The 26888-nt window shown below is 39.7% G+C and overlaps 1 protein-coding gene across 1 annotated transcript in view; it reads left to right on the forward strand.

Moving 5' to 3' along the window:
* Positions 1 to 26888, forward strand: part of KCNH8 (potassium voltage-gated channel subfamily H member 8) — a 112305-nt gene that overhangs the window by 19841 nt on the left and 65576 nt on the right. The window contains exon 2 of the mRNA XM_043593316.1: positions 17872 to 18069. Coding sequence (XP_043449251.1) covers positions 17872 to 18069 — 198 coding nt within the window. The remainder of the gene's footprint in view (positions 1 to 17871; positions 18070 to 26888) is intronic.

Genomic DNA, 26888 nt, shown 5'->3' on the forward strand with positions numbered 1-26888 from the left:
AAACAGAAAGAGAATTAGCTATTTCACCAGGTTATAATGAAGATTAAATGATATAAAGTAAGTATGGAATGCTCAGTTCGTGTGAATGGCTGTTGGCTGCCCTGGCTACTGCTGTTGTTTCAGCTACCATTATTTCTATTATTGACACATGATATTTTATTAAGGTCATGACCATGGCAGGTGATTTTATTCTCAAGGAACTTCATGTACTTGATTTTCAATGTTGAAGCCAGCACCCAAACTGCCTGCAGTCTTTACTGAAAATCTGCTGCTGATGGTCAGAGATTACAAGCTTATTTTTAGCAGAATTTCTAGCCTGAAATGGAATTCTGTCAAGGTTGGCTTTTTTGAGTGTGATGCACAGAAGGGTGGTATTTCTAATTTTATCATTTGCTCATAAAATCATGTTTTTAGTGCTAGCTAATCCCATTAATTTTTAAAATATATTGCTTTAGGTTTATAGGTTGCAAAGCTATTCTGTGGCTGAAATGGTATATCTTAGAATAGGTGGTGACTCTGACCCACTAGGAAATAACCCATGAAATGACTTTAAAGAGTAAATTAGCATGATTTAAAAACATATCATAATTGGGGCGCCTGGGTGGCTCAGTAGGTTGAGTGTCCGACTTCGGTTCAGGTCATGATCTCACAGCTCATGGGTTCGAGCCCTGCGTCCTGCTCTGTGCTGACAACTAAGAGCCTGGATCCTGCTTCGGATTCTGTCTCCCTCTCTTTCTGCCCCTCCCCCACTCCTTTCTGTCAGTATCTCTCCCTCTCTCTCTCAAAAATAAATAAACATTAAAAAAAAGACATGTCATAACTGAGGAGACATGATTCCTGTCTCCAATACAGTGTTTTATATGTTTCATACAGAAAATGTTTGTCCATAGCAATGCAAATATATTTGCAAAAATCCAAAAATAAGATGTAATAGGATTCTGAAGAGTCAGATCTTCTTAAATGAATAATCCAGTATTATTTTGTTAACAACTAAACATATGTGACTCTGCTATTTTTCTGTAGACAACATGTTTGATGAATGGTGTAAGCAAGTCATGTTATAGTAGTCATTCTTTTTTTTTTTTAAGTTTATTTAGTTATTTTGAGAGAGAGGGAGAGAGCAAGCGTGAGTGGAGGAGGGACAGAGAGAGAAGGAGAGAGAGAATCCCAAGTACGCTCCATATTGTCAGCACAGAGCCCAAAGCAGGGCTTGAACTGACCAACCGTGAGATCATAGCCTGAGCCAAAACCAAGAGCCCGAGCTTAACCAGCTGAGCCACCCAGGCGCCCCAGTAGTCATTCTTTACAAAAGTCATGGCCATATTGGGTGTGTGTGTGACAGAGAGAGGGGGGAGGGGGACAAACAGCAATTCACTGCCACTGCCAACCTAGAGAATTTTGCATTCTTTAAAATTGGTGAATTAAATACTTTTCATTCTTTGGGAGGGAAAGATTCCATCTTTGGGTGGCAAGCTCAATGGAATTATATTAGGGAAAGTCTCTATTTTCCATGAGTCAATAATTGCATTGAGGTACCAATCAAATAATTAAAAGATCTTTATTTGACCAAATATTGAATTGATTTTGATGAGGGCAGATGTTCTGATCCTACTATTTTGAACCTCACATTTTTACTAACCTTGTGGATATTTGTTTGTGTTTCTTGACCCCTAAGCACATTTCCACTGTATATTTAGTAATACAGAAATTTTCACTAAAAGAGCAGCATTTCTGATTCTCATCTAGAAGGTACTTGCTAGAACTTCCGGCACAAATTTAATTTTAAATTAAAATTTAATTTTAATTAAATTAAATTTACTTTAATTTAAATTTAATTTAATTTAATAAATACCTATACAGCAATGTCAAATAATTTCTTTCCATTTCCTTTTGAAAATTTCGACTGAAATTATTTTTACCAAGGTAAGTTCTTTTCTACGTAAACTTTATACCAAAGATTTAATTCATCGATCAGGTTTTTTTCAAATTCCACATCAGACGGAATGAGTTTTCTTTTGTGACATTTCTAGCAAGTCCAGTTTTCTCAACGCAAGTTTTAGAGAACTAACTTTTATTAAGATTTTATTCCTGGGGCGCCTGGGTGGCTCAGTCAGTTAAGTGTTCAACTTCAGCTCAAGTCATGATCTCACGGTTTGTGGGTTTGAGCCCTGCACCCGCATCTGCCTCTGCACTGACTGCTCAGAGCCCGGAGCCTGCTTGAGATTCTGGGTCTCCTTCTCTCTCTGCCTCTCCTGCTTGCACTCTAATTCTCTCTCTCTCTCTCTCTCTCTCTCTCTCAAAAATAAACGTTAAAAATTTTTTTTTTAAATATTTTATTCTTCCATCATTCATTGGTCAATAACAATTTTACTTTGTGCCGCTTTAGCTATTGTGAATTATATTTTTTTCATTATTTCTACCATGTCTAATTTGTCCCCAATCAATGTTTGCTGTCTTCAGTGTTCCTAAAAAATGTTTATTTTCAATCAAGTTATTTTGTTTTGGGAACTAGCCAGTTTGAACATGCTCAGGTTTAAATGTCATCAACTGCTTTTGTTCCATTTCTACTAACCATGCTTACCGGATAGCATAATTAAAATATGTTTGTTTCTTTCAACAAGGAGCAAAGAGCATGAGGTAAAACAGTGATGGCATCTAGATGGAGAGAGGCACCGAATGTCAAATCCAAACAGTGGGTCAAAATATCCTTCAAATGTTTAGACACTTTAGTGGAATCAATCAGGAGTCATATGGTTTTGCTAAGTGATGGTGATGCCTCAGTTTATTTTATTATCTGTCTACATTAATGGATCACTTTATTCTAACGCCCAAATTTCCCCGCTGGCATATGTCCATTTTCAGTTATATACATGATATAAGATGAAAATTAATTGTCAACTCATCTTTCAATTTAGAGAGCAAGTTCGTTTTGGAATAATCTAGTTATTTCTGGCAAAATGATGGAAGACTGCAAAAACAGGTGAACAGGATTCAGCATGTTAAGCAGTGATCATACCCCAGGCACCATGACAGATGTGATAAAATTATCTTCCTCAAGCCTCTCAACAAACGAGAAGGCATTTTTAGTTCCTTTTTTAGTTGGGGAAGCTGGAGTTTAGAGAGCCTGCTTCCCTGAAGTCAGATTGTTAAGTAGTCATGGGTCTGCCGTCGAAGCCATTCTGCCAACCCAAAGCCTGTTTTGTATTCATGACAAGTGTATCTATTCTGTGGTCTTTATGATTGAGAAAGATACGCTTTATCGCTTAATAAATATGTATTGAGTGCATATTAGGTGCCACACCCTGAGCTAGGCTTGGAAATCAAGACGATAATTCCTACCCTCAAGAAGCAGCGGTCTAATGGGAACTGCAGGCAGATAATCAGATGAGATTAAAATGCAGTCAGGCCTCCAGTGGCGAGGGGTGGGAAACAGGGCTAAGGGATAGAGATGAAAAATTGATTACATAGATTACTGCAAAATGAGAGGGGAGAAAAATAAGACCTAAATGAAATCACTGGAGGTGCGAGAGTTTTGCAAGATCCTTAAAAGTGTTTGTTAAGTGTTGCATCATAGTGATGATGATTCGTAATGATTAGAAATTATAATCTAGATACCCGTGTAAGGCTTGAATGCCAACAACCTGAACGCTTCAGTATGAGCCTCTCTGAAGACTGAAAAGTGTTTCTCCTTCTACATGTATTGAGTTTTGTCAGAGCGAATGACCCTGAGATGAATCCCAAAAGATTTCTCCAGCATTTTCTCAAAGCCACAGTACCTATTGCCTTATTGTTTCTTCAGAAGTTATTTCTAGATTTTAAGGATGTGCATTATCTTTTTGCATTATAAATATTCTCAAAATAAATTTGAACTCCTCCTCTGACTCTAGCAAAGAATTATATTAACTTCATCCCCATATTATTTGTGATTTCTTCGTCTTTCTCTCTCTCTCTCTCTCACACAGACACACACGTGCATATCCATAGGGGGAGAATGATTTGACAGTTTTTCCTGTTGATTTACTCAGAGGCTTAACATTCTTGCCACAGTATTATCCATTATATGAAATATTAGTCCTCGATGTAGCAGTTTAAACCCAGCTTCTCTTTTGGTGGGTTGCTTTTGTTGATTTTTGATTTCTCGGAAGAAAAGAAGGATATTTTTAAGTTTGCAAACTTGCAGGTTAAACGTACTCTACATGACTTTCTGGCTCGTACCCTTCACTCCAGCCAAATTGCGTAAATTCCTTTTCTCCATATGTGCATTAAGTGTTCCTGGCCTGGTGCCTCTGCACTTTCCCTACATCTCTGTTCTTCTAAATCCTACTCATTCTGTGCAGTACAATTTGAATACTCTTCCTCCTTTAAACCATTTCTGATTGCTCCAGGAAGGGGCACTTAGTTCGAGCAAACATCCGCTATTATTAGAGTTTCCTAGTAGACTGCAAGGCAATGATGACCCAACTCCCTGACCTTTGCATCTCACGCAGCATCTCAAACACTATGCATGGTCACTATCTATTTGCCAAGTGAGTGAATTAGTGAATTAATGACTTAGGCGCTATTGAGAGACTACTGAACAGGTGGAAGTAATGAAAGTAATATTTTAGTTTCCTGGGTCAAGAAAAGCTTCTCTTCAGGAGTGATGGGAGGTAAAGAAAGAGAATTAATCTGAATATACTCTTGGCTGGGAACTGGATATGAGAACAGAGAGTTCAGGAACCAAGTGTTTTCATGAGGGTGCAGTTGCTGAGCAAAACAAACAAACAAACAAACATCCAAAACAAAAACTGACTACATTCAATTCTGAGACAAAACCCGAAAGACAGACATTAACAATCTGCAGGATGTTTGGAAAAGGGAAACCAAGCACAGGGAGTGATGTCATATGGACTTGAAAAAGGCAACCTCCTAAAGCGGGTGAAGTTGTAGCTGAGGCCTTGACAACTGGATTTTTTTTAATTTTATTTATTTTTGTATACGAAATTTATTGTCACATTGGTTTCCATACAACACCCAGTGCTCATCCCAACAGGTGCCCTCCTCAATGCCCATCACCCACCCTCCCCTCCCTCCCACCCCCCATCAACTCTCAGTATCAGATTTTAAGAGTCTCTTATGGTTTGCCTCCCTCCCTCTCTCTTTCCCCCCCTTCCCCTCCCCCATGGCCTTCTGTTAAGTTTCTCAGGATCCACATAAGAGTGAACACATATGGTATCTGTCTTTCTCTGTGATGACTTATTTCACTTAGCATAACACTCTCCAGTTCCATCCACGTTGCTACAAAAGGCCATATTTCATTCTTTCTCCTTGCCAAGTAGTATTCCATTGTGTATATAAACCACAATTTCTTTATCCATTCATCAGTTGATGGACATTTAGGCTCTTTCCATAATTTAGCTATTGGACAACTGGATTTTTAAACACTAGAAATGCTGCCATATTTTGGAAGAGTGGGGAACCAGGGGAGGCAGATTGGGCTCAATCCTAGTCTTAGAATCAGGGCTCTGACTACAGGGTATAACTCATGTGTTCCTGGGTCCTCAGCAGTTAGAACTGGGAGCCAAATCCTGCCTCGACCATAGCCTGGGCTCACTAGAGCCCTGGCTGCTTAGTTTCTTTCTGAGAGGCCCTGCCTGCTCCTTCAGCTCTGCCCAGGCTTGCTGCTGCTGCTTCCTGCCATGTTTTCTCAGGGTGTTCTGGTACCTTGGACTTCCCTGTTGTCATTACTGCATGCCTCTTGCTGCCTCTGTCATATGCCCAGAGTGGGACAGCTTTCTCCCTAACCTCTACAAAACCTGCCCCATGGCATTTGAAACCTGTTTCCCAGAAACTGGCCATAAGTATTTCAGAAGATACCATCCAATGAAAGCATAAACACATTTTTCCCACAAATTGTTAGGGTAAGATTTAAGCAAATGTGCAAATAAGCTATGTACTGTATGTACTTTGATTACAATATGAGTTAAACCAACTTTTGTGTGCCAGGCTGGAGACTAAACCATCTTTTGCCCCTGCTTCCATTCCTTTAAATCCATTAAAAAGGCATTATGGTCGCCAAATAATGAATATGCATACAGAGTTGGTGTCTGTGGGTGAAATTAAAAGTTAGATGCCGGTGAATGGAATGGTTAAAGCCTGATTCAAAGCTTAGCTTATTTAATATTTTTAATAAGGTCTAAAAAACTATGTAGGAAAGTGGGTTTTTAGAAGAAAAACAAAAGCTGTGTGGTCTTTAATTTCTCCACAGCATGGGTCTGACCTATATAAAGTCTCTTGCAAAGTCCACAAGAGAATGTAACCAAAGAGTTCTATTCCTGGAAAATGAAGCCTTGGGGACTTGCTGAGAGTTCAGTCTATGGTTCCAAAAAGCTTTCACATTCCCCAGGCTTTTGCATACACTGACCATGAACACATCAATTCCCGCCAACTGCCTTTGGAATAACAGCTAGGGCTTCTGGTAGGGGTGGTGGGGAGCTGAAGAGTGTCACAAAAGTTTCCATGCTCAAAATAAAAATGACGCCATGTCTCCAGACCACATGTCCTTGATAATGGTGACTATAAGCAAGTGATAGGGACCAGGTGGAAGTGAACAGCAATTACAGAGAAAAGTCAACTGGAACAGCCATTCGTGTGAAAGAGATTAAGTGAATCAAGAGTGTGTTAATACCCAAACTTCGACCGACAAGAAGGATCAGGAGGTACTATGGCATATTAACAGGTGTAAAGACTCAAAATTCAGACAAACCCAGAACGAAAAGCTGGTCCTTAGCCTTAACACGTGTCTACTCTTGATCATGTTTGATTTAGCCTAACACTTTAATATCAACATTTCAGATTATAACCCTTGGATCTTAGAATTGGAAGAGATTGTTACACGATATAAGATTAAATTAAATAATATATAAACTATTCTGTGCCTTGGGCGATCAGTGTGTGGTCTTCAGCTACAAAGGCACAAACAAGAGTACTACAACACACTCTTTGTACCGTAACAAGCCAAGTAACAACAAAGCAGATCGATGACAAAGTATTCTGAGCCTACGTCCTATCCATTTTGTATTTTCAGTACCTCACGATGAGAAGTGGCATTTGTAATACCAATGGCGCAAAATCCCCAATCTGCAAGAATGATGTGATTGTGTGTGTTATTTCTATTGGTTCATTATTTTCTACTGATGGAAATGAGATGCTGGGTTCGTGTTTTATACCGATGTTCGGTAATGAAGGATTTTAGAAGTCTGTATTACTTTCAGTAAGACAGAAAACCTTCATTCCTTTCAAACCACAGCAGCAACAAGAATAGCTCTTTACTAGTGCTTGTTGTGTTTAGCATTCTACTAAGCCCTTTATGTGAATTGGGTCACTTGATGTCACAACAGCCTATGAGGTGAGGTACTGTCATGTTCTCCATTGTAGCAAGAAGGACACTGGGCCCGAAGAGGATGAGTAACTTAGCCAACATCACACAACTAAGTAGTACTTTCCTATGTTGCGTTGCTTGCCTTCTGGGTCACCCAGGTTTACTACACTACCTGGTCTGACACACTTCTCTGTTGTCCTGTTTCTCTTCTGCATTCCTCCCGTATATCTTGTTCCTCGATTCAATGCCCTGTGTCCTCTATTCTACTTCGCATTTGTAAAACTCTGCATGCCACCTCTGGGTGTCTTGGGCACACCCCTATCACCCTGTGTTTACTTCACCTCCAACCACTCAGCCACGTGCTGGCTAAAAACATATTTTGGAACACTCATGCAGATTCCCACCACGTATTCCATTCCTCATCAAGCCATCAAACAAAGTTAGTTATACGTTTTTAAATGCATTACTGGACATATGAGTCAGAATCAGCTCTTCAAATGGAGAACAAAAGCCGACACCTCTAAGTTGGTGTTTCATTTTGGAGACTTGAGCACGTCCTAGAAACTTGAAGAAACTGCCTTTGGAACAGTTTCAATATCAAGTGAAGGTATATAAAATCCAGAGGACTCTTTAATAAAGCACAGTAAAACCTTGGATTGTGAATAACTTGTTCTGTGAGTGTTCCACAAGACAAGCAGACAGTTCTAATAAATTTTAACTTGATAAACGAGCGATGTCTTGCAACACGAGTAGTAAGTGACACCGAATGTCACATGATCACGACTGAGCCAATGGTTCCTGATATTCGCTTTGATATGCAAGTGCTTTGGATTACAAGTATGTTTCCGGAACAAATTATGCTCGCAAAACAAGGTTTACTGTATTTGAATGCAACATTCCAGCATATTATGAGGCTTAATTTATTTGAGTTACTTTTATAATTGAGATGTTAGAAAACATATCTCCTTTAATGCATTTGGAAGAAATGTAATTAGAACTTTATTTTGAAGTTCTGCAAACCAGAGAAACTTGAGATTCCTTTTTAATGGATGTCAAAGCCTATCCTTCTAATTTAAATGACTGCCAGGCAAGTACTACCCCTGAGAAATGGTTTGCAAACGTGGGATGTGTCAATTCATTTTTCTTCCCTAGGTTTGCAGCAATTCTAAATCTTTGAGAGAAAGGAGAGAATAAGAAGGAAATTGGGAGCAGGTAATGAAAATAAACTTGAGCTTACCAATAAAGTAAAATAATTTGGCTGGATTCAATTATTTTTATCCTAAATTATTTTCTTGAGCTAGGTTTTTGTCCCTTGGCACAAAGGAGGAGTGCTTTGGATTAGAATTTTCTTCCTGAGTGACAAGTTGCCTTTGTAAATGAGTTCAGCCATGAATGTTTGTCTCACAAACTCATTAAGCCCTGAAAAACGTACCAATAATTCCTCAGGAATAAATGCTCATGTTGAGGCAGATCTGAATTGTGAACTGTGAATTGTATGAGCATTTTATATAGGACAGTTAAAGGTAAATAGTTCATTGTTTATGTTCTGTTAACTTAGCCATGAGCCTAATCTTTGTTAGAATTTCCTCTATTTTTAGCCAAGATTTCAGAGGCATTTGGAAGTGTCCCAGCTGGTTGGAAACAGATGGCCTATACTGCCTCTTCTTAGGATCAGTCAGAAAGCTCTATCGTAGATGCCCAACTGTGACTTCAGGTTGTTTTACATTTCTTGTTCTTTCTGGAGTCTTTTTGTTTGGTTGGTTTGGGTTTGGTTTTGGTTTGTTTTGTTTAATTTTTTTGTTTATTTATTTTTGAGACAGAGAGAGACAGAGTGGGAGCAGGGGAGGGGCAGAGAGAGAGGGAGACACAGAATTTGAAGCAGGCTCCAGGCTCTGAGCTGTCAGCACAGAGCCCGAGGAGGGGCTTGAACTCACAAACTGTGAGATCATGACCTGAGCTGAAGTTGGACACTTAGCAGACTGAGCCACCCAGGTGCCCCAGTTTGGGTTTTGTTTCTTTGCTGCATGTGATGATGGTCTATTTTGGTAGTTTATCGTAGTATGTAATCTTTACATTCATTGCTTATGTGGAATGCTGTACCTTAGTATACTAATACTTCATATTTAAGTAGACTTTAGAGAACTGGCAAACTCCGGGCTGGTTTAGCACAAGCGGTGCATTTTTTTTCCTGACGGTACCAATATCACATAATATTGCTTCTGAGTAATTGTTCAGCGCTGGAAATAGAGCAGAAATGATACATGCATCAAGATGTGAACACCTTCCATCCTTATCCCATCAACATTTGCTGATGGGTCATCACTCAAATAATTAAAAACAAATAAAGGATGAATTATAAGATCATGGGTTATTACACAAGCATTTTACTTTCGGAAAATCAACCGTTCGTGAGGAAACGTCACAGGATCTTGTTTCATCAAATCTTCTATCTGAGAAAGATTACTAAAAGATTACAGGAAAAGAGATTACTCAATCCAATCACCTCATCTTCAAGATGGAAAAATGGAAGACTAGAAAGGCTATTGGTGCATAAAGGATCAGACATCAACTTAATTAACGGCAAGGCCAAGATTACGACCTCCATTTCCTGACTCTAGGTCCAATCTCCACTCTTTTATGATTAATCTTTTTTGCTTCCGACTTTCACCTCAAAAGTAGGTTACACCATTTCAGAAATGTAAGACACCTCTTAGTTTATGAGAACCAAAATGTGAGATCTGTGGAAACTCCAAGTAATGGAGTTCCTGGTCAAATTCGGACAAGACCCCAAATTTATTGATGGCCTTTTCCTTAGTGGAATCAACAAATCAATCAATATCAAATACCACTGTAGCCTGGTGCCTTTCTAGTCTTATCCACAGTCACACCCTGAAATATGGGGATGGAGTGGAAGGTAGAGAGTGAGTTCTGGAATCTAAGTCTCTGAACTCCTCCTTAACTGTATTCTTACATTAAAATATAGAAAGTCCATAGTTTAGTTAGTAGTAATGTGCCAATGCTAATTTCATAGTTTGGTAAACATTAAGATGCTAACATTAGGAGAAGCTGGGTGAAGGATACAAAGGGGATTGTTTGTACTCTTTGCAACTTTGGTATTAGTCGAAATTATCCCAAAATAAAAAGTTTGTTTAAATCAAAAAACAAACAAAACAGAAAACTGTAGTGGCAGGCCCTAGTGGAACCTTAAGGAATGGAGATAAATATGTAGATATTTTAAGAGATAGTGAAGGGACGCCTGGGTGGCTCATTTGGTTGAGTGATCGACTCTTGATTTTGGCCTAGGTCATGATCCCACGATTTCCTGTGTTCGAGCCCCACATCAGTCTGTGCATGAGGAGCCTGCTTGGGATTCACTCTCTGTCCCTCTCCCACCTGCACTCTCTCTGTGTCTCTCAAAATAAATAAATAAAGAGAGAGAGAGAGAGAGAGAGACAATGGAGATGAAATCTCAAGGTTTTTTTTGTGATATTCTGTTTCAGACAAACAACTCTTTTTGGGTGTATAACAGTAAATACAATACCTCACACAAATCTTTGTCTTTCTGTTGCCACACCATCACCACCCCCACAAACCCACATAGACACATGTAAGGCACTCAGACTTCTGACACCCTTTTTGATATCTCTCAATCACCCCTGCAGCTGGGCGGACCCACACATTAGCCCCGGGGGAGAGGCTAAGCAACCAGAGAAGTTCTCAGGCTGTGCCCCACAATCATCGTCTCCCACTGTTTTGCCTCTCCCAGCCAGACACCTCCCACCTTAGGACTCGCAGTGTTTTTCTACCTCTCAGCTGAATGAAGTCCAAAAGGATTAAGTATGGAGGGAGGGGAAGCCAATGTTAACCATAGTATTTTCTATGCTTGGAATTTACATTAGAAACCTCTTGATCCCTGTTGAAGTAATATTCAGGTTCTAAATACCATGTCATCCCATGTCTACATTGTGGATTATGTTTGGATAATTCCTCTATTTTCTCTGATATGATGTGTACCTTTGGGACACAATCCCCCACGCTAAGCAAAAGAGGCCGCTGGAAATGCAAACTTATTTAATAACGGTTTCAACAAGTGCAATTAAAAAGATCATTTAAAATGATTACTTCTTTATAAGCAGTGTACTATAGGGGAAGGATGATGGATGTTTAGTTAAAAAGGCATGGATTTACCTCTCAGTTCTAAAAGTCCCTAAAGACAGGAGAAAACTTCTGACCTTCTCTGTTGGACTCTATCAGTTTAAGAAAAAAAAAAAAGGCAGAGTAGTTGTGATAGTTGTATGAAAATAGTGTTATGTGAAAGCCTAGCAAAATACTTGGCATTTAGTAAGTGTTGGCTGCTGTCGCAAATGTTGTTGGTACTCCACCGTGCCCCCTCACTCTGTATGACTCCTATCCTTAGGATCTATATCTATGCCTGAGGCACTGTCTTGAGATGTAGAAGCCTCCTTTGCTACAGTCATGGCCACGGTGGGGAAGTCATGCTCCCTTAGAGCCACCCTCAATCAATGATGGTTAATACTCCCCTGCTCTGACAGGGGATGTGTTCTACACTCCTCCCCGGGGTTCCCCAGTGGGCTTCAGCTCCAGTTGCCTATAGTGATAGCTTGCTTGATTGGGCATGCTTCATTGGCTTCCTCCACTCCCTGTGTCCCTTCCCTACTGTCTCCTAAATATATGTGCTGGACCTAACACCTAAATAAATGACTTATAGTTAAAGCCATGCCTCAGGGTCTGCTTCTGGGGAGGCCTAACTAAGACTACTTCTTTCTTGCCACATATGTACACCATAATAACAAATGGCATCTCGCTTTTAAAGACATTCAGCCACACTACAACAGTAGTATTCTTGGGCTTATATGTATATTACATGGGTATATGTATATTACATGACCACTGTACATAGTGGTCAAGAACCTGGGCTCTGACAGCACACAGATCTGGATTCTAACCCTGATACTGCCATACTGAGCAAGCTATTTAATCATTCGGAGCCTTAGTTTTCTCGTCTTTAAAATGAGGATGATGATTTCTAAATGGTTATAATGATTAATGAAATAATGGATCAAAATGTGGATGATAAGCGTACCTATTCCATACAATTAGTGCCTGTGAGACGGGAGATGGACTGCCTTACTGGAGTGTCTGGAGCCCAGGAAGCCCTCGGTAAAATGTAAAGCGTGTGCAAACCTAGTAACAAGAAAACCCTGGCATGGCTTCCCTTCTTGCTTCTCGCCACACCCTAATGCAACATGGTTCATGCGTTCCAAATTAAGTAAAACACCATTTGGGATTATAGGTGTGATTATGCATGTGCTAATCCTCTCTCTCTTTTCTCTGTCTATACAAACACATCTTAACACACACATATAAATATGATTTAATAAGTTTATATTTTACCGGATACTTTTGCATATTACTAAGATATTTTATACGACCAAAGAAATTCACCATAGGCTTTCCTTAAATAACATGCTCCCATTCCTTTTATTAAATCTGAACTATCTGCTCACTTACCAAATGCTAATCTAAACTAAACTTTTTAAGACTGCATATGTTGTATAAAGCAGGTCACACTTGTATAAAATCTGCACACAATATGCATAGTAAAAGTAAGTAAATTATTGTAGGGAGCCTAAGGAGCAAACTAATTAGAAATTCCCATTCAGTGTTAGAAGTGTGTAATTAAGCAAAATACTGGGCCCATGGTAAGTATGCAATGAAAAATATATGGATTGAATCGTGCTAAGTTCCATGCTCTTCTGGGCGTGGTCATTAAGAGTCATTCTATCTTGAGGCCCCTGGGTGGCTCAGTTGGTGAAGCTTCCAACTCTGGATTCTGGCTCAGGTTATGATCTCACTGTGGTGAGATCAGTCCTGCACCAGGCTCTGTGCTCTCTGCCCCTCCACCACTCACCTCTCTCTCTCTCTCTCTCTCTCTCTCTCTCAAAAAAAGGAGTCATTCTATCTTAAAATTTATCTTTGTTTCATAAACCTACTCTTTTATTTATCTAATCAATTTTAGTAATGATAGGATTATTTTATGATATCTTTTGTCTTTATCAAATTGCAATGTATTAGTATATTTAGATTCTACTTTATGTTGTGTATGTGTTTTTCCTCAAAATGTTCCTTAGGGAAAAAAAATGAGCAGAAGCAGACAGACTGTTCTAGGACATCCCTTCCTTTAGAGATGAGTTTCTTCAGCATAAAAAAGATTGGCTTCCAAATTGGTTAAACTGTTTCTTCTATACAGTACAGTGACATGTTGTCTTGTTACAGTGAACATGTGCTCTCATTTTGGACGAGCTGTTCTGTGAAAAAGTTTTATTTAGCCCACAGAGCCAATCCCAGGATTTGTGGGTGTTACCTCCTTTGCGTGTTACCAGGTTTTGTCATCATCATTATTGCTTTTGCTCCGTCAGCTGTAACACAGTTTAGTAGCAACCTTTCTTAAAAAACAAGATGTTTCTGAAAATAGACGGAACAGTTGGCTAGACGGAAAAGAGATATCAACAAAAGTAGGTCTGTTGTTCCTCTGTGTTTTGCGCCCTGAATCACTTCTGAGATAGCTTCACACATTGTAAATGAACAGGCCCTGGATGAGGATATAATCTAATATAATCTGTATGTCCTGATACAAACTTTCATCTTATTTGATTACAGAAATCAATCTATATGAAAACTGATTTGCTTCAGAGAATTCTTCAGGATTTCACTTTTGTTCCAATTAAGAAGTTCAACCAAATATATTGACTGGGTTTGTTTGCTTTTTTTTTTTTTTTTAAGTGAGAAAACTGGGTTCCGTAAGGTAATGAATACCTTAATTGAAGATCAATAGGTGGGTCCAGTTGTTTCTTCATGGTCTGATGGTGCAGCTGATTCAGGCAAGAGGAAGTAGTAAGTAGCTCAGTTGTTTCTGGGTTTTTCTCTTCCTCTCTGCATCAGCTAAAACAGAAATTAGGTCATGCAATATTTACTCTCTGGGTAAGAGGACAGTTTTCAGCTTCCCAGTAATTAGCAGGAATGACCAATACGGAACAAAAGGACAAGCCCCTCTAATCAGTTCTTTGTCCAGAAGAAATAATACAGCATCCCTTTTAGAGCACAAATGGGAAGACACTTGAGAAATACCAAGCCCACCAGCCATTCAGCATCCTGTGGTTCTCCATATTTGACGGTGTCTGGATCAAATGCCTATGGGGGCACTATCCTGCAGAAATCGACATCCTGAATATGACAATAAATTCAGATGTTCTCTCTGCTTCCTGATTATGCCTTTGTGTCTGCACTCTCTTCCTACGGTGCATATAAATATACCAGTAATATTTTTTAAATGCACATGTGATTTGGTTTTGTGATATCTCATCAATTAATCTTGGATAAGTTGCCGTTATTTCTAAATCTTTTTCCATTCAAGATTAAGCTACGTTCTATCAAATCACCCTTGATCACTTCATCCTCCCCCTCGCTTAAAATTCTAGAACAGATTTTTTTAATCTGATATGTATGAAAGGGCTTCAGGAAGCCATGAAATGACAAAATGAGTACAGAGCGGCCCACAGTCTCCACATGTACTTTGTTCTGGCCAAAGAATCGCGTCTTTCTTCAGATTCACAAATGGGCATATAACTCCGCCATTTTTTTTACGTTTATTTACTTATTTGAAAGAGAGACAGCATGAGCTGGGAAGGGGCAGAGCGAGAGGGAGAGAGAATCCCAAGCACGTTCCACACTGCTAGGGCAGAGCCCAACCTGCGGCCAAACTGAAACCATGTGATCATGGCCTGAGCCAAAACCAAGAGCTGGGCACTTAATCGACTGAGCCACCCAGGCACCCCGTAACTTCCCCAGTTTTAAGAGCTGCTGTCATCTGGATTTTCTCCCTCTTATTTCTATTAGTTAGGAAATGCTAATCCCTACAGTAGTTTTTACTGAATACATGGAGTCACCACCTTCCTCTCCCATCATCAGTGCTGGGCTCTTATTTTCTCTTACCTTCCTGGACTTCTGTGCTTTCTTGTTCCCATGAAAGTAAGGGAAGCAAGAGAGAGAAAAGAGATACACTAAACCTCAGCCAGTAACAATGGTTGGCATTTTCATATGTGGCACCTCCTTTAATCCATCACAGCTCCACAACTTAGATAGTATCCCTGTTTTTCCAAGTGAGAAAAGTGGAGCTCAGAGAAGTTAGTCGTTGTTACAGCCTATAAATGGAGGAGCCCACATTTAAATCTGTGTTGAATCTAGTGTTGGGGAGGAACGTTATTTTTCTCTTCTTTTTTAGGTTCCTTGGCTGCCCTAATAATTATACTGATGTGAGACAGGAAAACCGAGGAAAAACAAATTTAATGTAGTGCCTGTAGGAGTTTCACGTAGACATGAGAGGGTCAAAGACAGTCAGGCAATTGAGGCCTCGAGGCCATCCTGAGCTAAGGCCAAGGGGGCTTCAAAGGGAAGAAAGACTGTTCGTTGGAAGATGAGAAGAGCAAATGTTCAGTAAACAACTGTTTGCCATGCCATGAAGATAAATCTTTCTGATGTAAAAAGTTATCCCTGGTAATAGCTCTCTTCTTGGTACAGGCCCCCTATCTAAATTCTTTTAGGCTGTTGAGGGGGGAGTAAAAAGCTTCTTTTGAGTCCGTCAGGCCCTGATTGCCTTCAGCTCAACTAATTCCCATGCCCAAGTGGCACATTCCTGTGTGCCAGCCTGCCCTGAACCCCATCACTAGAGCGTATTTCCTTCGCAAAGCCTTTCCAGACAGAGTACCTGGTCATAACTTACTAACAGCATCACCTTTTATAGCATGTAACTTACGTTTCATTATTATTCTCTATCGTCCAAACATATGTTCTTATCCTAGTGCAAATTTACAAATGCACATATGTTGTGTTATCGTCTCAAGGCTGTCATATTATCTCATACTACGATAGAGTGCAAGAACAATTGATACATTCATTAATTCATTCACTTTTTAAAATAGCATTTATTAAACTTGACTATTGTTAGTGCTTTGCTAAGATCTGGAATAGCGGTTCTAAGTTCTATCTTCACATTAGATTCTACTGGGAACTTTTAAAAAATACCAGTACCTGGTCTTGGCAACAGAAACTTTGATGCGGTTAGTGGAGGTGGCAGAGGGCACAGCAGTTTTAAAAAACTTTCAGGGATAGGACTTGCTATCGCTGTTTAACAAGCCCTCTAGATATTTCTGAGGCAAGCTAAAGGTTAAGAAACACTTTTCTGAAGACACAGGATGAATAAGATATAATACTTGCCACAAAACAATTCTCCTTGGTCTCAAGGAATTCCCAGTTGTTTAAAATATGCATTTTAATTACCTAGCACAGTTCCATAACCTATAACTTTAGTTGATAATGACAGCATTATTACTACTTAAAAAGTGTGATGACTCTCATCCCTTCTTGGGCAGCCATTAAATGAAGCGTTTACAAGAAAGTAGCGGTCAGTGAATAACATCTCTTAACAAAAGTCTTATGAACCTTATGGGTTCAGCTTAATTGTCACAGTGGTTTGTAACATAGTCGCATACAAAGAAAGAAAAAGAGAGAATTTTGAAATACAAAATCTTAAAGGATAAATGTTTCCAATGAAGGATTTTAACGTGGTCTTTGTGTTGTTTCCATTCTATTATCGTCAATGTCATGCTTGCTATTTCTCATCTTTATTAATGTAGCTTTTTTTACAGCTTTATGACAGCATAGTTGACATACTATAAACTGCATGTACTTAAAGCTCTTAATTTGATCAGTTTGGGCACACGTATAGAGCAGTATTATAAAACAGCTGCGGGGGACATCCAGTTCTATTACAGGTACCTCTTAGTTGTGCGGTTTTCCCCCTCCACCCCCACATGGCAGGATGGGGCTGCAGAGGAGGTTTCCTGAGGAGGTAGCATGAGCTGAGACTCCTAAGCCAACTAGATGTCAGCCCAAGTGGATAAAATGGGGCAAGGTTGTGCTGGATGGACATCTCGTCTATGTGAAGCCCATCTCGTCTATGTGAAGTCTAGCTCCTTGTGGTTGTTGCTATGTATCATTACGTAGGGTTTAAAAATACCTATTAAGCCCATTTGTCTCTTGAAACTCCAATTGAGGAAGGAGGAAAGGAGCTTAACCACTAGAGAAATACACCACACTGTTACCGACCGTAGCAATCCCAGTTTCCGTGTCTGTGGGTAGAGTCTCCTGCATGAGGGTAACCTGTTTAGCTTTGACCACCCATCTGCTCTCGGATGCACCCTTCTCTGCTGTGTGTCTTATATAGAACAGCTTGCATAAAAGTGATATTTTTGCTTTCGTAGCAATGGAATCTTATTTCTTGCCTTGAACTCGCTTTTAATTTTTCTTTCTTCTTTTTCCTGAACAAATCAGTATGTCCCTCAATGTTCATTTGTCATTCCCTCCCTCCCCCAGGTGCTAATCCTGGGACTCTACTCTGTGGCTTTAAGTTCTCATTCTTTCTTCCATTGCAGGTTGGCTCCATGAGTTGGGAAAGAGACTAGAGTCTCCATACTACGGCAACAATACCTTGGGGGGCCCGTCCATCCGAAGTGCCTATATTGCCGCTCTGTACTTCACTCTCAGCAGCCTCACCAGTGTTGGGTTTGGGAATGTCTCTGCTAATACAGATGCGGAAAAGATCTTCTCCATCTGCACCATGCTGATCGGCGGTAAGGGAAACTCTTCTTCATAGCAAGACAGGGAACGAATATCTGCTACAGGATTTCTGTTACGTTTGTTCTGTCCTAAAACGCATTTAAATGGGAAGAGTCAAAAAGCGCTAATTAGAAAATTGGTGACAAACACTTTAATATACATAGAGATTAGCAATGAAAGTCTGTGATGTCAAAGAATTCCATTTTCTGGACAGATGAAGAAGTAACCGTTTACCTGATGACCGATTTTGAAAGGGCAGGAACTTTGTTTTCATGTAAATTATAGGAGTTTGAATTGCAGGTGGATGTTTGAAACCCCATTTGACAGTCTCGAACACAGTGTTATCAAATTTTATTAATACTAATATGGTGAATTAAGGATGCTTGCTAGATCACTTAGTTAAAAATAAAAACAAAAACAAAGAAACACACCCAATAAATAATAAATATTTAACATTTTAAACTTGTTTTCATATTCCATTTTCTGTGCTAAATGTTTCAGTACAACATCCTGAGTCATTGTCTATAGGTTGGGCACGATTCCTGTCCCATTTAACAAACAGACAAACCATTATACTATTGTCCCTGAGCTCCAAACCTGCCTTCCGTGTTATGCTTTGTCACGCTGGAGTTTGGATGCTGCAAACCTCACTTTTCTTTGCCAGCCGACTTCAGTTGCGCCTGCCGGTAGGGGCGCCAGAGGGAGACTGGAAAGCAGGAGGTGGAGAGAGGGGACTGCTTGCTTCTCAGGCGTATGATGTACCTCAAGCTGCAGAAGTGGTCCTCGTGTTCAGCCTCCTCAGGCACTCCCAGAACCAGACCCATTGTATCTTCTTGGAGATTCCGGCATCAGTTGGGAGCGCCCCCACATCCAAAGTCGGGCCTTCGTGTCTTACGGCTCCTCACCGCTCCTCTTTTGGGCCTTCGTGTTCTGCTAAGCCCCCTTCTTCCTTTTGTTTTTCCATCTCCAAGGACAGAAGCTCCTTCCTGCAGTTATTATAGCCACGTTACAGCTATAATCTCTTTTTGCTCGTTTAGCTCTCTAGCCCCAGGAAAACCAGTTCTCTACGGTGAGTTTCCTGTTGAAATATTTAGGTTCATTTCCCTTTTCTAAACCGCCTGATACAGGATCAACACTGTTATTATCCACAGTTTTCAGATGATATATCTAAAGCTTGGAGAAATAAAGTAAATTTCCCAATGCCATACAATCAGTAAGAAAAAGAGGCAAGGTTTGAACCCAGATAAATGTTTACTTCCGTATATAAATACATATTTGGAAACTTACCAAATCACAAGACTTCTCTCATGGAGTCGTAGGAGCTGTGGATATTTACCTGGATGGAGTAAACATTCTTCTTAGACTGGAATTCTTAAAGCAGGGTTCTATCAGTATTTTCTGCCCCATCACAGTTCTCCCCAAAAGCCTATTTTACCATGTTCTTTTAATGGCCTTAATCCCAGCTATCCCTTAGCATTTTTGAGCCTTATAATAGAGGATGGTTCCTAACAGGTTCCTTGCATGGGAGATGTCAAATGGCTGTGCGGGGCTTTAAGAAATGACTCATCCGGCTTATGGCGAAATCAAAGTATAAAGCCAAGCCTTCCCTCAAGGAACTTATGATCCAGTCTGGAAGAGATAGGCTGAAAGATGTGGAAAGAGCTGTACTAATACCAGGCAGTAAAGCTCTCAGTGCCGAATCCGTTAGGAAGTTCCAAAGCAGTGAGAAAACCAGGGCCAGGGTTCGGGAGAATTTCTTGGAAAGGCTGTGCTGGTGACAGAGCTGCTGAAGGGGCATCCTGGGACTGCAGCAATTCTAACAGTCTTGGCTGATGTACAGCAGCAACAGCCTAGGGAGCAGAGAACAGGAATTCTCATTTTCCGAAGAGCTACAAAGTGCCAGACGCCGTGGTGGCTGTTTTATACCCAGTATTATGACTTCTATAATTGCGAGTCTCCTTGATTGCCCATCTCTCAGCTTAGCAAAGTTACAGGCATTTTGCCAATATACACAGCTTATACTTATTTAATATTTGCCCGTGTTTCTTCTACTCCTGATGGAAAGGTGGGGAAATGCTCAAATGTTCAAGGATTAACCTACTGATTTGACGTTTGAAGAATCTGCGTAGATAATTGAGCTTTTATTCTCTATTGATCCACATAAAATATTGTGAGTGGTCCTGAATCAGAAATGGCATAAATTATTCCCTGCAAGTAGAAAGCAATGCTGGTCACAGGGCCAAAAGATATGGGAAGTAATCAGATGATGTTACTTTGTCACTTGTTAAATGCTCATTGATCACATCATCCTGGTGCAAAACCGGTGCTCATTTGTCAGTGGCTTTAAAGCATTTGGGTGACTTGGACAGCACTTGGGAAACCACTGCTGTTGAATGGCAGACGGCATCTAAGTAACTTGAATTTATTAGTTAAAGCTTCCCAAATTTGTGTTTGTGGGAAACAACTCTGTATTACTGTGACAATTACCTTAGGCTAGAAGAAAGGATGTCTGCATTTTAGTATTTTCTATTTAACTAACTATTGGTATGACCTTGAGAGCTAATCATAAGAGCTCATAATATGGAACATGTTGCTCATTTATTTAATTTTTTTAACATTTATTTATTTTTGAGACAGAGAGAGACAGAGCATGAACGGGGGAGGGGCAGAGAGAGAGGGAGACACAGAATCGGAAGCAGGCTCCAGGCTCTGAGCCATCAGCCCAGAGCCTGACGCGGGTCTCGAACTCACGGACCACGAGATCGTGACCTGAGCTGAAGTCGGACGCTCAACCGACTGAGCCACCCAGGCGCCCCAACATGTTGCTCATTTAATTCTCCTAACACCATGAGATAGAAGTTACTAACACCTTAATTTAGACATAAAGAAGTGGAGTTTTAGTGAGTCTGTTGCCAGGATTCACTGAGACCTAGCAAACTTCTTACACAATATCCATGTTATTATATCCTATGAGTTGATTTTATTCACATGATTTCTACAAATATTCAGAAATAATTTATTTTTTTTTAATTTTAGGTATATATTCCTAAGGAATCAAGTCTGAGGCATCTTATTAGGAATCTCCACCCAAGGCTGATGACATTACTAATGACAGGGATGCAATATTTACTACAAAAGCAGGCGGCAGCAATCTTAAATGTTGCAGGTGACTGCCCAAACCCCAGATAAATGTCTAGGGCAGAGACATTCACTGGCTGAGTGAAGAGGAGGAGGAAGGAAGGGGAAGCTTCCGTGTGAGCATCAGTAATTACAGTGTGTGCTAACCACTGATTTATGGGAAGACGATTAAAAACTATCAAAGACGTCCGGCAATACTAATGAGAAAAGGAAAAAAAACATATGCGGACAATCTTGAGATTTGAGAATTTTGAGAACACCCAAAACAAAAGTAACCTTAGAAGCTTCAAACAACTATTACAGTTAATAAGTGAATGTCGTAAGGCTGATGGGTACAAGTTCAATATGCAAAAATTAATAGTATTTCTATACGCTAGTGCCAAACAACTAGAAAATTAAATGTAAGAAATGATTACAGGGGCGCCTGGGTGGCTTAGTCAGTTAAGCGCCTGACTGGCTCAGGTCATGTTCTTGCGGTCTGTGAGTTCAAGCCCCGCATCGGGCTCTGTGCTGACAGCTCAGAGCCTGGAACCTGCTTCCGATTCTGTATCGCCCTCCCACTTACTCTCTCTCTCTCTCTCTCTCTCAAAAATAAATAAACATTTAAAAAATGATTATAAAAGTATCAGATATGTAGGAAAATCTCTTTTAAAATGTGTAACTCTACTATACAGAAAACTACAAAGCATTAGTGAGAAAATTTACAAGGGGAGTAACAGAAGGATATACAATGATGATGGTTTTAAGACTCAATATTATAAAGATGCCAGTTTTACCCAAATTAATCTAAGGATTCAGTGCAATGCCAGCGAAAATTCTAGTAGATGTGTGTCCGCGTGTGTTGGTGGATATGTGTGTGTGTGTTTGAAAAATGACAAGCTCTTTCTACGGGTTAGTGGAAATGCAGAGCTAAAACTAGCCAAAGCAATTGTAAAGAAGAACAAAATTGGAAGATTTGTGCGACAGTTATCAAGATGTACTGTAACGTTCCAACAATTAAGAAAGCACATGTTAGCCCAGGAACAAATAGGTCAGTGGAATGGAAGAGGACAGAAATAGGACCACACTCGTATGGACATTCTATGACACAGGGGACATGCCGTGCGAAGGCGAAACGATTCTTTCAACACATGTTGCAGGGTCAAATGTATATCTGCATGTTGAAACACAACCTGGACTCCTCTTAAAACTGCATTAAAATTAATTCCCGCGGGAACCCTAACCATAAAGAAAAAAATGGGTAAATTGAACTACAGAATTTGTGTTTTCCAAGACATTATTTAAGAGTGTGAAGAGGCAATCCATAGGATAGGAGAAAGTATTTGCAAACACGTATCTGATAAAAGGCTCGTACCTATTATATATAAAGACTGTCTACAAACCAGTATGAGAAGACAACCCAAAAAGGCATAAAACCTTTAAGAAGTACTTCACAGGGGCGCCTGGGTGGCTCAGTCGGCTAAGCGTCCAACTTTGGCTCAGGTCGTGATCTCGCGGTCCGTGAGTTCGAGCCCCACGTCAGGCTCTGTGCTGACAGCTCAGAACCTGGAGCCTGCTTCTGATTCTGTGTCTCCCTCTCTCTCTGACCCTCCCCCCATTCATGCTCTGTCTCTCTCTGTCTCAAAAATAAACGTTAAAAAAATTAAACATTAAAAAATAAAAAAAGAAGTACTTCACAAACAGATTCCCATGCCAAATAGACAATAAAAATATAAAAAAGGTGTTCAACGTCATTTATCAAAGCCTTGTAAATTAAGATCAAGATTAGATAGCATTTATATTCGCCAGAATGAGATACTTAAAAACAATGACAACATGGGGCTCCGGGGTGGCTCAGTCAGCTAAGAGTCCGATTCTTGATTTTGGCTCAGGTCATGATCTCTCAGTTCGTGAGATTGAGCCCTGATCTCGCTCACGCTGACAGTGTGAGCGTGCACTCTCTCTCACACACATGAAATAAATAAATAAACCTAAAAAAAGAGAGAGGGGCGCCTGGGTGGCTCAGTCGGTTAAGCAACTGACTTCGGCTCAGATCATGATCTCAGGATTCGTGGGTTCAAGCTCCGCATTGGGCTCTATAATGACTGCTCAGAGACTGGAGCCTGCTTCAGATTCTGTGTCTCCCTCTCTCTCTGTTCCTCCCCTGCTCGTTCTCTGTCTCTCTCTGTCTCTCAAAAATAAATAAACGTTAAAAAATTCAAAAAAAGAGAGAAATGAAAACTAAGCAAAGCTTATAGATTACAATAGAATTCACAACTGTGGTTACCTGTGGTAATGAGGCTGGTTAGTGTCTGTGAAGGGGACACAAGGGAGGCCTGGGGTGCTGATAACATCCTATATATTCATCTGGGGGGTGGTTCAGTATAGTGAGCTGTACATTAAATATTTGTGTAATTTTCTTGATGTGTCATTGATATTAATTTTGCCTTGTAAAATTATAATACATGAGCTAAAAATAATAACCACCAAGTGTGGGATGGGAAGGTAGGTAGCAGTGAGCTGAGTTCTCACCTTCCATGGCAGGTTGTTTTTAGGTCTTATCTCAACATAATGAGCCAAGCAATAGAAGTAAAATTTTGTTGTCTAAAATACTGGTAAAAATCACGAGACCTAAAATAAATAATTTTAAAAGATTCCCTTTGGGGCGTGGGGTGGGGGTGAAGGGATGGTTTGGGGCTAAATGCTTCAGAGTTCATTTTCTAAGCTAATTGCTTATGATTACAAAACTTTTTACAGAAAGTATCAAACGACCAGAGGTTCATTTCAGTGCCATAAATATTTATGGCACACTTAAGTTATGCCAGGCACTGTGCTATATGCTGGCGAAACAAAAATGACTAAGTCATGATACTTTCCTTCGAGGAGTTCACAGTTTAGTAATGGAAATAGGAACTTGGGCAGATGATGTTCTTTCTTTTCCCACTTTAATTTTTCCTATTATAATGCACATTTAGAAAAGACTGAAAAATCCACGGAAAAATTAGAATTACATAAAATCCCATCGCCAAAAGACAGTCTTTGCAGTCTTTTTACATATATATAGCCCTCTTTTTGGCAACATTTCTATCAATTCTGCATATTGTGTTTGCCACCAAACAAAATATATTAGAACATGTTCCCACACTTTAAAAGTTCTTCTATCACACTTGGTAATGGCTGTCCAGTAGTCACCTAACGAATAGGTTCCAATTGATGGGCCCATCGGCTCAAGCTCAGAGGTTAGATAAAGCTTCCTAGCAAAGGTGACTCACCACTGAGGACATGTCCGGTTTAAATGAGGCGTCGTTGTCCCGAAAAAGGTAAAGTGAAATTCGTAACAGTTAAGGCTTTCCTTGGGTCCTCTCATCCTATATATATATTCTCCTGACATAATTTTATTGGACCCATATGGGCTATGGTGTTCACAAATTCAGGCTTTTTTAAAGACGTCTACACTGCCATTTGAATTTGTCATTTAGGAAATTGTTCTCACTCTGTTTTCTCTGCCATCTGCCATCCACAACCCAGTGTACTCTGACAGGAGTGGAAAATTCCAGGTCAGTGAGTAGGTGGGAGAGAGGAGGAGGACAGCTAAGATTACCCAGAGCCTGAGCTCTGGTCTCCTTTTATATCAGGAGCAAACAGTCCCTCTGTAGACTCTGAAGGCAACGCGAAGTGGTTGGCTAAAGAACTCAGCAACGATGGTATACCTCAGGAGAGCAATGTTGCCCAAAATCCAGAGAAAGAAGTAGGGAGCGAGAAAAAAAAGAAGGAAGGGGATGGGAGGGAAAGGGAAGAAAAGGGGGAAGGGAAAGGAGAAGAATAAGGAAGAAAAAGGAGACGAAGAGAGAGAAAGCCAGGCAGCCCTTTCGGAGGACTCTTTCACCGAAGGTCTGTTTACTTTCTTCTGAGATCCCAATTATCGAGCTTCCTCCAAGACCTGATATTAAGGCGAGATTTTACAAAATGCATTCTATACAAAATGCCTACACAAAGCAAAAGAGCCTCCCACACACTCAGCAGCAGCCCCAGCATGCTACTTTAAGAATTATATACGTCAGATTTGCTAGGAGTAAAAGGAAAAGTGAATGATAACTTCCAAACTGACCTGGATATTGCCATTTTTGAGTCAAACTTTCATAGCAGACGGAATGATTCGGCCTGATAGTTATATATATGCTTCACTGGTGTGAAAATGATAACCGGTGACAGAGAGGCAAAATACCTTTGGAAACTGGAAAATTATGGAAGTTGGGGGTTTATTTTTTTAACTACTTAAATTAGAAGTACTTGCCTATGCTGAAATGAGACTTTGAAATTATGGTGACTCGGATATAGACTGGGACTTTCCAACAACACTGAGAATGCTACAATTAATCCAGTAATTCATTTTATTGATGATGTACAATCAGGATGCTAAACGGTCTGAACATATCACTTCTCTTACTTTAAGTGCTCTACACACATTATAATTAAGCAAAGCAAAGTTAAAATCATACACGTAATTAAGGAAGGCAGTGTGAAAATAAATGAAATAGAATTGTTCTCAGTACTCAGTTTAATCTCGATGAAAGACCATTACATACTTTTACAGATGGTAGGGCCTTCCACACACCGAGCCCATAAGTATATTAACTGAGCCTGAAATTGGTGTTTAATTTCTTTGACTTGGAGCAGAATCGCTTCTCTTCTTTGCTGAGTGTTTATCATAAATAGAGGGCTCTTCTTCCAAACAAAATATTTGACCTCAGAGCCACTGTGCTCCTACAGAAGAACGGATCTCAATTTGGAATTTACCAAGAGCCATTCAACAGTAAGTTATTAGGTAATGCACATTTTTCTTAGGATAGTTTTGACCTGTTGGAAAACGTTTCATTTTTGAAAACTTGGGGAGAATATACACTTGCTTACATTTGTATGGAGCAGGAACTTACTAAATATTTCTTGAATTTCTTTCATCAAGAAGTCATTCCCACTAACAACCACTCTTAAATATTTACGAGGTTGCTGGAAAACCTTGCCTGAGTCTTTCCCCCCATATTTTACGCCACGGAGCGTGTTGAAAATTCATGATTAGGCTTTTCACTATCATGGGGGAAATGAACATAAATTGAGCACCCGTTTTTCACACAAAATATTAGGCACTTTAAAAAATATAGATTTATATTTAATATAATTTTATATTTAAATAATAATAAATGTCATATTTATATTTATATAATATATATATTAACTCTTTAAATCTCAAAAAAGCCCTATGAATAAGGGACAACTATACCCATTTATATATAAGGGAACTGCATCCACATATGGGAATTATGTATCTTCCCAAGTTCACAATTAGGAAGTGCCAAAGTCAGGTTTCATATCCCGATGTGTTTGATTCTGAAGTCCATATTCTCTCTGCAACATTATATTCCTCCTGTATGTAGACCCTAAGTTTAACCCTATTCTAGTAACTTTTCCAAAATATTGAGTGTTTCCTTATTATTCCCAGCTGTCTTTATAGGCATGGTGATCCTATCTTTCATAGAGAAATGATGATATATAACCTAAAAGAATTTTAATTCCAGTGTTAGATTGGATCGAAATTAGTATGCCAGTGATCCATAATTTCTGACAAATGTAGAGGAAAGAATTTTATTTGGGGCTATCCTGAAATAGGATGGAGATTCAGGAAGATAGATGCAGTAACATGTTGGTGTTTTTGCATAAA

Source organism: Prionailurus bengalensis, chromosome C2 (genome assembly GCF_016509475.1).
Source record: "Prionailurus bengalensis isolate Pbe53 chromosome C2, Fcat_Pben_1.1_paternal_pri, whole genome shotgun sequence".
In the NCBI taxonomy this organism is placed as follows: Eukaryota; Metazoa; Chordata; class Mammalia; order Carnivora; family Felidae; genus Prionailurus; species Prionailurus bengalensis.